At 42.3% G+C, this 13,855-nt stretch overlaps 1 protein-coding gene across 5 annotated transcripts in view; it reads left to right on the forward strand.

Moving 5' to 3' along the window:
* Positions 1–13,855, forward strand: part of LOC126253533 (golgin subfamily A member 6-like protein 22) — a 98,001-nt gene that overhangs the window by 28,014 nt on the left and 56,132 nt on the right. For all 5 annotated transcript variants that reach the window (XM_049954918.1, XM_049954919.1, XM_049954917.1 and 2 more), the window contains one exon: positions 3,330–3,809. In XM_049954918.1, coding sequence (XP_049810875.1) covers positions 3,410–3,809 — 400 coding nt within the window. In that variant the 5' untranslated portion in view covers positions 3,330–3,409. The remainder of the gene's footprint in view (positions 1–3,329; positions 3,810–13,855) is intronic.

The following is a 13,855-nucleotide window of genomic DNA, read 5'->3' on the forward strand; positions in this document are numbered from 1 at the left end:
CAGAATTGGGCCCAATTTTGTTACATGGTTAATACTGTGATATCACCCAAAATATGTTTAATGGAATGTTGCACTTTTGTGACAGGATTAGAAACTCTTGAAAACGTGAGTACATTGTTATAATTCTTGTTGATGTTGGGGTTTAAACTTTTCATAAAAGTTTTTGAGAAATGTGCCAAAATTGAGAGGTAACACAGCCAGAATCCATTATTGTGGTATAAACAATGCTAAGTCGAATTACCATCCCAGGCCCCATCATCATATGTTACAAGAAGATTAGCCAATGCTACCAAGATAAAAGTCTAATTTTTCTAGGCAGAGATAGGGGTCAACTACAATTTTTTTTATGCACACCAATATACTAACTGTTAGTCAGTGAGATGGTGAGTAGGAAAGCTACTTTAAATAGGTGGATGCCTTCATGTTTAAGAGAATAGTGTTTGTAGAAAAACCTGCATTTTCCTCATGTAGTTCACTATTTAAACTTGCATTGTGGCTTTCTGCAGCATGCTTGGAATGAATGAAAGAGACATTTTGTCTGTCTGTTCTCCACAAAAAAGCATCTGGTCCATGGATAAAATGTATATTATCTCATCTGTCGTGTCCAAAGTGGCTAAAAGTTTCATAAAGGATTGAGATAGTTTCATGGCGTATTGGTTGTGTCAGATAAGTGTGGCTACAAATACTGTCTGAAATTGTAATTAAATGGAATACACGGGTTAATGAACTATACATATTACAATGATTTGGTGACTATCCATCACCGAAGAAATAAATACTTATCTCAACACACCATAATTTAATAATTTACTTCAATAGCTGTTCAAACCGTTTCCCATAATTTGCAGCTGCTGTTTGAGGAACAGATGAACAGACAAGAGGACATCAATAGATGACATAGTGGTGCATGCTGCAGCAATTTGTTGGCACCAATTGTCTGGCATAATTGTGGCTCCACAGCTGTTGCTGCTGTACCTGATGAAGCCAGCAGGATTTTCTGATACCCAATTTGCTATTATTAAGTTTTTATTACTGTGATTGGTAAACATTACTTCACTGGTAAAGAGCACATGTTTGAAAAAGATAGCATCATCTGTCAAGTATGACAGAGTATACTGAAAAAATTCAGTACAACATTCCAGATTGAAACATATGTCAATGCATGATGTGAATGTCACTCTTCTGACAGATCCTACATACATCCCATGCCACCTTGTGGGTTCATAAGTGCTTTAGCCATAACAGCTTTATTGTGTGCTCTATCAGTTACAGTACTCTTACTTTTTGACTGATGACCTTGCAGTTTGGTCCCTTTCCCCCCTTTTTAAACCAACCAACTAATCTTACTTTTCCTCTGGTATTCAAACTTGCAGTTCACACTAGTGTTCTGAAATACATGCAGTTGCCCGGTGCATTGAATACTGATAATTAGGGTAGGTATCCCCATACAATCATACTGTTCTGACAGTATGCCTTTAACGTTCATCTTATCCAAGTATTATACAAAATTTTTCCTCAGTGGTGTACATGACTGCATGCAAGAAATGCTGAAGCAGACATGAGCTGTCATATGATAGTAGGCCCAGCAGTACACAACATATTTTCTGCTAATTAAGCAGTCAAAAGGTTTTGATACAACTACAGAGCCTGGTATGAAAGGACTGCTAAGCAGTGGTTATGCTGCCATGGAAGATAGCCCTATGGGTCTCTCAATGTAGCAAATTTCTAAGATACTTGTACAAAAAACTGTCATTGTCAGAATTAACGAGTTTCATATCAGTGTACTTGCCTTTAGAAGAGGTGTCAAATACCATTAAAAAATTACAGTCCCATTTGAAATACAATGTTTGTTTCAGTAGTTAATAGTATTAACCACACAACAAAATTACAGCATTTGCCAAACACCTTGTTTCTCTGTCTTGAAATGTTAATGAAATAACAGGGTGTTACAGAATTAATTTTTCACTCTTTAGCAATGTGTGCACTGATTTGAAACTTTCTGGGAGATTAAAAGTATGTGGTGGACTGAGACTCAAACTCAGGACCTTTCCTTTCATGTGGAAGTGCTCTACTGACTGAGCTACCCAAACATGGCTCATGGCCCATCTGTGAAGCATTTCTTCTGACATTACCACATATCGTACCTTCCAAATCACATAGAAGTTCTCCCATGAAACTTACAGGACTAGCACTCCAGGAAGAAAAGATATTGCAGGGAAGTGGCTTAGCCATAGGATGTTCTCAGAATGAAATTTTTACTCTGTGGCTGAATGTGTGTTGATATGAAACTGCATGTATGACTCAGTCAGTTAAGTACTTGCTACTGAAAGGCAAAGGTTCCGAGTCTGAGTACCAGTCCAGCACAAAGTTTTAATCTGCCAGCATGTTTCATATCGGCACACACTCCACTGCAGAGTAAAAATTTCGTTCTAGAAACAACTCCCAGGGTATGCTTAAGCCATATATCTGTAATATCCTTTTTCCCATGAGTACTGGTCCTACAAGTTTCACAGGAGAACTTCTGTGAGGTCTGGAAGGTAGGAGATGAGATGCTAGCAGAAGTAAAGCTGTAAGGATGGCTCATGAGTAATGCTGGGGCAGCTGTCAGTAGAGTACTTGCCTGAAAAAGGCAAAGATCTTGAGTTAGAGTCTCAGTCCAGCACACAGTTTTAATCTGTTATGAAGTTTCAATATGGCATTACATCTAACACAATTCACCCACATAATTATATTGAAATGGAATGGATAAAATTTTTAGTAGTTTTCATGTAAACTATGAAATTTTGTGAGATATTTTATTACCCGACCTCTATACAACAACCACTTCATGTTTGCCACTTCTGAATTACACCAGTTTATCTGCCTGAACACACAATAAAAACAGCAGCAGTTATGTTGAGCAAAAAGGAAGTCACAAACAGCAAGTCTGAGTATTTTGTGTTAACTGTAATTTACACTATGTAGAAGAAGAATCTATCCACTCCTGAATAATATATGACTACAACATTAAATTGATTTTTTTTCAAGTTAGCTTAATTATATTACTTACACCAAGTACTGCCTGCTATGAAGTGACATATCTCTCTTGGTTTTGCTAGATTACTTTCCCTGTTTGTAACAGCTTTGTGCATTTTATGATACTCAGTTGCCTTTCTTACAACAGTTATATCAAAATGTGTAAAGGGTTGGATTAATACTTTTTCAAAATGTGGAATAAAATAAATATCACATGTAATTTTAGTACATGCAAAAACACAGTACCAATGAAAGTTTGTTGACTGTTAACTTATTCTTTCTATAATGGATTTCTTTTGTTTCCTTTTTTTTAGTTGGTCAACAGTGTGTTTTTGCTTAAAGAGAAGACCTTCACATTTCTTCGTAAAGAGCAGAGCTTCATGATTTCCGCTTAATGCAGAAAATTTTTACAAATAAAAGAAAAAGTAAAGTGAACAATATTTTCTTTACTTTCCTGTATATGGATGAACATGGCACTGATGGTAACAAAGCATGGCGGGAATGGTACAGAAAAAAACATAAACTTGAAACTGAAAAGAGACAGTTAGCAAAAGAACAAAGAGAAAAGGAGAGGAAGAGCAGGGAAGAGGACCAAATAAAGAAAGAGAAACGATGCAAAGAAACTTGGATTGCATGGTTACAAAAAAAGGAAGCAGCTAAAAAACAAGAAAAAATTAAAAAGGAGTTGCAGAACTCTTTATCAGTTGTGAGGCATTCAAAGGATCCCTTAGAACAACAAAAGAAAGTAGACACTTGGATGGAACAAAAGTTAGCAGCCGCTAAGAGAAGTACCCGTAAGTTATTCTGAGATTAATAGTGATTTAAACATAATAGTTTGGTTGCTATGACAATTTAAGCATGTATGGAAAAATAAGTTTAAAAATGGTAAAAGATTCTTCACATGTATGTGTAATGTGACCTGTTTTTTCTTAATAATACTACTTCTGTTGAATCAGTATGTTTGAGTTTTAGCTGGTTGACCTCAGAACGTATTGATAAGCTGGATACTGTCCCATGCTGATTACTTTAAGATTCTATGGTGAGTGTCGTACTTATAACACAGAAAACACCATTTACTTTCACTATGTAATATTTTTATTTGTACAAGATAAATCAAAACACAAAGAAATAGTTTTCAACAATCACAGTAACAGTTATGACAAATGTCTCACACCAACTAGTCAACAACCAAAGTAAGTAAAACGAAGTACAAAAAAGCAGAGATATTAATATTTTCTGGCAGTTCTGCCACAGAGCGCCCCCCCCCCCCCCCAGGAGTGCGGAGCACATAGGAGGAGTGATGAGGAGTAAGTGATACAGGGAAGGTAAACATTTAAGGCATGACGTAATCTTGAAGTCTGAGAGGTGGCCGTACTGTGCGGCCAGCACGGGTGATAGCAATAGGGGTAGGAGGATTCGGGGAAGATGAAGGAGAAGGGGGGGGGGGGGCTTACTCTTATAAATAAAACATTATTGGAGTCTACATAGGCTGAAATGTCATTTTGTGAAGTACCAGGAGCCACATTGAAGCACTGTAATAGCTTAATGTCTTTCTGGTCAGATGGCACAGAATTGTTTTGAATTTCAAATAAAAAAAGAAAAGTGTCCACAAGTTGTATTTTTATAGAGTCCACATCATAGTGACTCAAGTTCACTTGAAACACTAGTTCATTACTGCTGGCACTCGGAGGTGTGAAGTATAGAAGAGGGGGGCCTTGACTTGCAGAGAGTGTTTGATTAGCTTGTGGAGAAGGGAGAGGACAGGCCTCTGAAGTTTCCTGCAAAACAAATCCATTATCGTGTATGTCGGTGTCGTTATGGATCCATGCTGGTTTCAAGTGCTCAATGGAGACGACAGATGGTTTGTTCTTAAAGAGGATCATATAAGTATTTTCAGAGCGTGACAGAACCCGGTATGGGCCAGTGTAGGGTGGAGCAAGGGGTGGACGCACAGCGTCTTCTCTAAGCATCACATAGTTACAAGAACTGAGGTGTGGGTGAATGAAAACCGGAGGGGTAGCATGCGATCAAGCTTGCGGAAAACGTAACTTGGTGATATGCTGTCGAACCTGTCGTACCAACTCGGTAAGTTGACCCTCGGGCAGTAGAGGAAGATCATCAAGAAAATCCGGCGGAAGTGTGAGGTTTTCTGTGTGCACCATCTCAGCAACTGACGCTTTAAGGTCTTCTTTGAAAACCGTCCTAAAACCTAAAAGGACCCAGGGGAGTGCCTCAGTCCAAGAGGAAGAATGACACATGAGAGCGACCTTCAGGGTACGGTGCCATCGTTCTATTAGGCCGTTAGATTGCAGGTGATAGGCTGTAGTTCTGAATTTGTTGATACCACACAGTTGACAGAGGCGATTAAACAGATTAGATTCAAAGTGTCTTCCTTGGTCTGTGGTAAGTGAAGTAGGGCAACCAAAACAAGAAAGCCAATGGTGAACAAAAGCGTTAGCTACAGTGTCAGCCGTAATGTCCCCGATGGTGATAGTCTCGGCCCAACGTGTGGTACGATCTATGATGGTCAGTAAGTAACGGAAGTTGTTAGATATCGGTAACGGACCGACGATGTCCAAATGGACATGACGGAATCTACCTGAGGGCACAGTAAATTTGCCTAATGGGAGCTTAGTATGTTTGTGTATTTTGGCTCTCTGTCAAGGTATGCATGCTCTCGCCCACCGATTACAATCTCTTTTTACATTAGGCCAAACGTGAATCTCTGTAATGAGGCGCGTAGTCGCGCAAAAGCTCGGGTGAGCGAGATTGTGGATTGTGTCGAAAACGTCTTTCCTAAGAGCTTTAGGTACTATAGGACGAGGATGACCTGTTTTAATGTCACAATGCAAAGAGCAATCATCATTAGGGAATGGAAGTAGAGCAATTTGTAAGGAAGTATCAGAGTCAGAGAGAAGGTGCTGTATCTCTGGGTCAGATAGCTGGAGCTTGTGTAAGCGGTGAGGATCAATGGCTGTCTTCAGGGAGCACAGGCGTGACAGGTAGTCTGCTGCAACATTGTCATTAACCCTGATATATTGAAAGTCTGAAACATATTGTAATATCAAATCCATATGGCGAAACCTTCTGGGTAGTACATCTAATGCTGGTTTGCGGAGAGCCTCGACAAGGGGCTTGTGATCTGTGTAAACTGTCACAAGTCGGGCTTCAATATCTGTACGAAAGTACTTTACGGCCTCATAAATGGCGTAAAGTTCACGATCAAATGCGGACCACTTTCCTTGCATTTCGGTGAGCTTTTTTGAAAAGAAATGCAGGGGTGTAGTACCTGTTGGTAGGGTCTGTTGCAAAACTGCGCCAATGGCATTATCGCTAGCGTCTGTGGTTACTGTCAGGGAGGCGTCAGGGTGAGGGTGAGACAGGGTAATAGCGTTCACCAAGGCGTACATAAGAGAGTCGAAGGCTCGCTGCATGGTCTGATCCCATTCTATGTGTCTGTCACCTGTGGTATTCTTTCCCTTTAAGGCCTCAGTGAGAGGGGCTTGAAGAGATGCCGCATGTGGAATGTGGAGTCTAAAACAATTTACCATTCAGAGGTATCTACGTAATTCTTTATAGGTTTGAGGGAGGGGAAGGTCAAGTATTTGTTGTACTCTAGCTGAGGTGGGACAAATGCCCTCATTATTGACCAAATGTCCCAGGGAAATAACCTCTGGCTTCTCCATTTGGGATTTGTCATGATTAATCTCAACTCCATGCCGTGCCAATCTATCAAAAACCTGTTGGAGGTGTTGTTTGTGTTCCTCGGCAGTTGTGGAGAAAATAATAATGTCGTCTAGGTAGGCATAGCAAAAATTAAGGCCACATATAATGGTGTCAATGAATCTTTGCCAGGTCTGGGCGGCATTCTTCAATCCATAAGGCATAAACAAATATTCATATAGTCCAAATGGGGTGATGATAGCGGTTTTGGGGATATCTTCTGAGTGCATCAGAAGCTGATGGTATGCCTTTTTGCAGTCTAACACAGAGAAAAAATTGGCACCGAACATGGATTGTGAATAATCATGGAGGTGTGGGACAGGGTAGTTATCAAGTATTGTTCTGGCGTTCAAACACCTATAGTCTCCACAGAGTCGAAAGGAATTGTCCTTTTTGGGAACGACATGTATTGGGAAAGACCACGCACTGTCCGAGGGGCAGACTATACCCAAGTGTAAAAGTTCATTAATACATTCTTTGGCAGCGGTAAGTTTTTTTGAATTGAGGCGTTGGGGGCGAGAACGGACAGGTGGTCCCTCAGTTGTGTTAAGCCTGTGACAGACGCCCGTAGTAATGGCCTTGATTTTGTGAATAGGTGTGGCCGAAATACGTAGAGGGATGCAGTAAGGAGCGATGTTATCGTCGGTGCACGGTAAGTATGAAAGGGAACTAACCTGAAATACGTTATCATTGAACGGTAGTTCAGTGAAAGCTGCAGTGTTGTCCGCGGAACTGCACTGTGCAACAGCCAGTGGGGTTCCATTGACCATGGTGTTACTGCACGAAGGAATTGTTGTGCGCGCATGCGCGGCGTCGCCTGTAACAGCTGTCCCCTCTGTGCTTTGATGAAAGGCAGATGGTGAAGCGCAGGGTGGGGGGTTGCTGGGTGGGTTGCTGTCTTTGCTGTCTGGGTCATGGCAGGCGCTGCTGTGGCTGCGTATAAACAGCGGTGCAGTATGCAGGTCCCGTGTAGTTTCGTGCATGTTATTACTTTTAATCTTGATCTCCTCTCTAAACCCGTGCAATTCATCAGTCAGGACACCACAATGTTGAAGTAGCTTTGCATTGTCTTCGGACAGTTGGTCGATTTCAAGGCGTTGCGTAACTAAGTTCACTATGGCAGCTTTGACCTCCTCAGATAGAATAGAAACTGTCTCTTTGTCTTGTTGACAGGACGTATTCGAGCTGCATTCTGTTGGTGTGGATGGGGAAAATCTCGCGGAAAATTTTTGTTTAAAATCCACTGAGCAGAGGGCAGGTGTAATTAAGCCAAAAGAAAAGTTATGAGCAGTTAAGAAGTCCAATCCTAATACTGGGTCGTCGATTTCTACTACCGAAAATGTCCATTCATAATTATGTGTATCATCGAAGTAAATGCGAAGTTGCGTTACACCATAAACCTTTAATGAGGAATTGTTGGCTGCTCTGATTTGGTGAGGCGAATGCGTGATTGTAGAAGTGACCATTGAACGTGGAATGATGCTCACATTGGCACCAGTGTCCACTAAAAACCATTTCTGAGAAGCTATATCCTGGATATACAAACGTCCGAGAGAATAATTCGAAAGTACTAGCCTGTGATCTGTTAGGTGACTTGATGTCACAGTGCGGACTGGTGCGTTTATAGCGGCCCGCCATGCGTGTTGGGAGCATTGCACAGGGTGAGCAGCAATTCCTGGCTGTATTACCGTAAATTGAGTGATACCAGCAGAGAGGATAAACTTGCTGATCTTGTGTTGTTACTGGGTGAAGGACTCATGATTGGTTTGTTCTAGATGAACATATAAAAAGATTTCGTAACAGGTGACATCACTGACGACGTTGAAAAAGACCACAACGGCATTGTTGATGACGGAGAAAACTCCACGGTGTTGTGCTTATCTTCCAATTTTATCCCAGTTGTTGGTGGCGTTGTGCGTAGGAAACCATGGAAAGGCAGTGCAGAGGCACCATTAGTATCATGTTGTAGTCCGAAAGGAGCAGAAGGTGAGCGATGTGAAGATGTCAAGTAAACGGCCACATTGTCGAATCGGACATATGTTGCACGTCGGAGGTCACCAGTATGGTGAGTGTTTTACTTACAACGCAGAAAACACCATTTACTTTCACTATGTAATATTTTTATTGGCACAATATAAATCAAAACACAAAGAAATAGTTTTCAACAATCACGGTAACAGTCATGACAAATGTCTCACACCAACTAGTCAACAACCAAAGTAAGTAAAACGAAGTACAAAAAAGCAGAGATATTAATATTTTCTGGCAGTTCTGCCACAGAGCGCCCCCCCCCCCCCCCCAGGAGTGCGGAGCACATAGGAGGAGTGATGAGGAGTAAGTGATACAGGGAAGGTAAACATTTAAGGCATGACGTAATCTTGAAGTCTGAGAGGTGGCCGTACTGTGCGGCCAGCACGGGTGATAGCAATAGGGGTAGGAGGATTCGGGGAAGATGAAGGAGAAGGGGGGGGGGGGCTTACTCTTATAAATAAAACATTATTGGAGTCTACATAGGCTGAAATGTCATTTTGTGAAGTACCAGGAGCCACATTGAAGCACTGTAATAGCTTAATGTCTTTCTGGTCAGATGGCACAGAATTGTTTTGAATTTCAAATAAAAAAAGAAAAGTGTCCACAAGTTGTATTTTTATAGAGTCCACATCATAGTGACTCAAGTTCACTTGAAACACTAGTTCATTACTGCTGGCACTCGGAGGTGTGAAGTATAGAAGAGGGGGGCCTTGACTTGCAGAGAGTGTTTGATTAGCTTGTGGAGAAGGGAGAGGACAGGCCTCTGAAGTTTCCTGCAAAACAAATCCATTATCGTGTATGTCGGTGTCGTTATGGATCCATGCTGTTTTCAAGTGCTCAATGGAGACGACAGATGGTTTGTTCTTAAAGAGGATCATATAAGTATTTTCAGAGCGTGACAGAACCCGGTATGGGCCAGTGTAGGGTGGAGCAAGGGGTGGACGCACAGCGTCTTCTCTAAGCATCACATAGTTACAAGAACTGAGGTGTGGGTGAATGAAAACCGGAGGGGTAGCATGCGATCAAGCTTGCGGAAAACGTAACTTGGTGATATGCTGTCGAACCTGTCGTACCAACTCGGTAAGTTGACCCTCGGGCAGTAGAGGAAGATCATCAAGAAAATCCGGCGGAAGTGTGAGGTTTTCTGTGTGCACCATCTCAGCAACTGACGCTTTAAGGTCTTCTTTGAAAACCGTCCTAAAACCTAAAAGGACCCAGGGGAGTGCCTCAGTCCAAGAGGAAGAATGACACATGAGAGCGACCTTCAGGGTACGGTGCCATCGTTCTATTAGGCCGTTAGATTGCAGGTGATAGGCTGTAGTTCTGAATTTGTTGATACCACACAGTTGACAGTGGCGATTAAACAGATTAGATTCAAAGTGTCTTCCTTGGTCTGTGGTAAGTGAAGTAGGGCAACCAAAACAAGAAAGCCAATGGTGGACAAAAGCGTTAGCTACAGTGTCAGCCGTAATGTCCCCGATGGGGATAGCCTCGGCCCAACGTGTGGTACGATCTATGATGGTCAGTAAGTAACGGAAGTTGTTAGATATCGGTAACGGACCGACGATGTCCAAATGGACATGACGGAATCTACCTGAGGGCACAGTAAATTTGCCTAATGGGAGCTTAGCATGTTTGTGTATTTTGGCTCTCTGTCAAGGTATGCATGCTCTCGCCCACCGATTACAATCTCTTTTTACATTAGGCCAAACGTGAATCTCTGTAATGAGGCGCGTAGTCGCGCAAAAGCTCGGGTGAGCGAGATTGTGGATTGTGTCGAAAACGTCTTTCCTAAGAGCTTTAGGTACTATAGGACGAGGATGACCTGTTTTAATGTCACAATGCAAAGAGCAATCATCATTAGGGAATGGAAGTAGAGCAATTTGTAAGGAAGTATCAGAGTCAGAGAGAAGGTGCTGTATCTCTGGGTCAGATAGCTGGAGCTTGTGTAAGCGGTGAGGATCAATGGCTGTCTTCAGGGAGCACAGGCGTGACAGGTAGTCTGCTGCAACATTGTCATTAACCCTGATATATTGAAAGTCTGAAACATATTGTAATATCAAATCCATATGGCGAAACCTTCTGGGTAGTACATCTAATGCTGGTTTGCGGAGAGCCTCGACAAGGGGCTTGTGATCTGTGTAAACTGTCACAAGTCGGGCTTCAATATCTGTACGAAAGTACTTTACGGCCTCATAAATGGCGTAAAGTTCACGATCAAATGCGGACCACTTTCCTTGCATTTCGGTGAGCTTTTTTGAAAAGAAATGCAGGGGTGTAGTACCTGTTGGTAGGGTCTGTTGCAAAACTGCGCCAATGGCATTATCGCTAGCGTCTGTGGTTACTGTCAGGGAGGCGTCAGGGTGAGGGTGAGACAGGGTAATAGCGTTCACCAAGGCGTACATAAGAGAGTCGAAGGCTCGCTGCATGGTCTGATCCCATTCTATGTGTCTGTCACCTGTGGTATTCTTTCCCTTTAAGGCCTCAGTGAGAGGGGCTTGAAGAGATGCCGCATGTGGAATGTGGAGTCTAAAACAATTTACCATTCAGAGGTATCTACGTAATTCTTTATAGGTTTGAGGGAGGGGAAGGTCAAGTATTTGTTGTACTCTAGCTGAGGTGGGACAAATGCCCTCATTATTGACCAAATGTCCCAGGAAAATAACCTCTGGCTTCTCCATTTGGGATTTGTCATGATTAATCTCAACTCCATGCCGTGCCAATCTATCAAAAACCTGTTGGAGGTGTTGTTTGTGTTCCTCGGCAGTTGTGGAGAAAATAATAATGTCGTCTAGGTAGGCATAGCAAAAATTAAGGCCACATATAATGGTGTCAATGAATCTTTGCCAGGTCTGGGCGGCATTCTTCAATCCATAAGGCATAAACAAATATTCATATAGTCCAAATGGGGTGATGATAGCGGTTTTGGGGATATCTTCTGAGTGCATCAGAAGCTGATGGTATGCCTTTTTGCAGTCTAACACAGAGAAAAAATTGGCACCGAACATGGATTGTGAATAATCATGGAGGTGTGGGACAGGGTAGTTATCAAGTATTGTTCTGGCGTTCAAACACCTATAGTCTCCACAGAGTCGAAAGGAATTGTCCTTTTTGGGAACGACATGTATTGGGAAAGACCACGCACTGTCCGAGGGGCAGACTATACCCAAGTGTAAAAGTTCATTAATACATTCTTTGGCAGCGGTAAGTTTTTTTGAATTGAGGCGTTGGGGGCGAGAACGGACAGGTGGTCCCTCAGTTGTGTTAAGCCTGTGACAGACGCCCGTAGTAATGGCCTTGATTTTGTGAATAGGTGTGGCCGAAATACGTAGAGGGATGCAGTAAGGAGCGATGTTATCGTCGGTGCACGGTAAGTATGAAAGGGAACTAACCTGAAATACGTTATCATTGAACGGTAGTTCAGTGAAAGCTGCAGTGTTGTCCGCGGAACTGCACTGTGCAACAGCCAGTGGGGTTCCATTGACCATGGTGTTACTGCACGAAGGAATTGTTGTGCGCGCATGCGCGGCGTCGCCTGTAACAGCTGTCCCCTCTGTGCTTTGATGAAAGGCAGATGGTGAAGCGCAGGGTGGGGGGTTGCTGGGTGGGTTGCTGTCTTTGCTGTCTGGGTCATGGCAGGCGCTGCTGTGGCTGCGTATAAACAGCGGTGCAGTATGCAGGTCCCGTGTAGTTTCGTGCATGTTATTACTTTTAATCTTGATCTCCTCTCTAAACCCGTGCAATTCATCAGTCAGGACACCACAATGTTGAAGTAGCTTTGCATTGTCTTCGGACAGTTGGTCGATTTCAAGGCGTTGCGTAACTAAGTTCACTATGGCAGCTTTGACCTCCTCAGATAGAATAGAAACTGTCTCTTTGTCTTGTTGACAGGACGTATTCGAGCTGCATTCTGTTGGTGTGGATGGGGAAAATCTCGCGGAAAATTTTTGTTTAAAATCCACTGAGCAGAGGGCAGGTGTAATTAAGCCCAAAGAAAAGTTATGAGCAGTTAAGAAGTCCAATCCTAATACTGGGTCGTCGATTTCTACTACCGAAAATGTCCATTCATAATTATGTGTATCATCGAAGTAAATGCGAAGTTGCGTTACACCATAAACCTTTAATGAGGAATTGTTGGCTGCTCTGATTTGGTGAGGCGAATGCGTGATTGTAGAAGTGACCATTGAACGTGGAATGATGCTCACATTGGCACCAGTGTCCACTAAAAACCATTTCTGAGAAGCTATATCCTGGATATACAAACGTCCGAGAGAATAATTCAAAAGTACTAGCCTGTGATCTGTTAGGTGACTTGATGTCACAGTGCGGACTGGTGCGTTTATAGCGGCCCGCCATGCGTGTTGGGAGCATTGCACAGGGTGAGCAGCAATTCCTGGCTGTATTACCGTAAATTGAGTGATACCAGCAGAGAGGATAAACTTGCTGATCCTGTGTTGTTACTGGGTGAAGGACTCATGATTGGTTTGTTCTAGATGAACATATAAAAAGATTTCGTAACAGGTGACATCACTGACGACGTTGAAAAAGACCACAACGGCATTGTTGATGACGGAGAAAACTCCACGGTGTTGTGCTTATCTTCCAATTTTATCCCAGTTGTTGGTGGCGTTGTGTGTAGGAAACCATGGAAAGGCAGTGCAGAGGCACCATTAGTATCATGTTGTAGTCTGAAAGGAGCAGAAGGTAAGCGATGTGAAGATGTCGAAGTAAACGGCCACATTGTCGAATCGGACATATGTTGCGCGTCGGAGGTCACCAGTATGGCGAGTGTTATACTTACAATGCAGAAAACACCATTTACTTTCACTATGTAATATTTTTATTGGCACAATATAAATCAAAACACAAAGAAATAGTTTTCAACAATCACGGTAACAGTCATGACGAATGTCTCACACCAACTAGTCAACAACCAAAGTAAGTAAAACGAAGTACAAAAAAGCAAAGATATTAATATTTTCTGGCAGTTCTGCCACAATTCCATGCAGCTTGTTGATTCTTATAACTTTGGTTGATGTGGACAGAGATATAAAAATTATATTTATCAGCATTAACATCAATACTA

The sequence above is a fragment of the Schistocerca nitens genome, chromosome 4 (genome assembly GCF_023898315.1).
Source record: "Schistocerca nitens isolate TAMUIC-IGC-003100 chromosome 4, iqSchNite1.1, whole genome shotgun sequence".
NCBI classification, from domain to species: Eukaryota; Metazoa; Arthropoda; class Insecta; order Orthoptera; family Acrididae; genus Schistocerca; species Schistocerca nitens.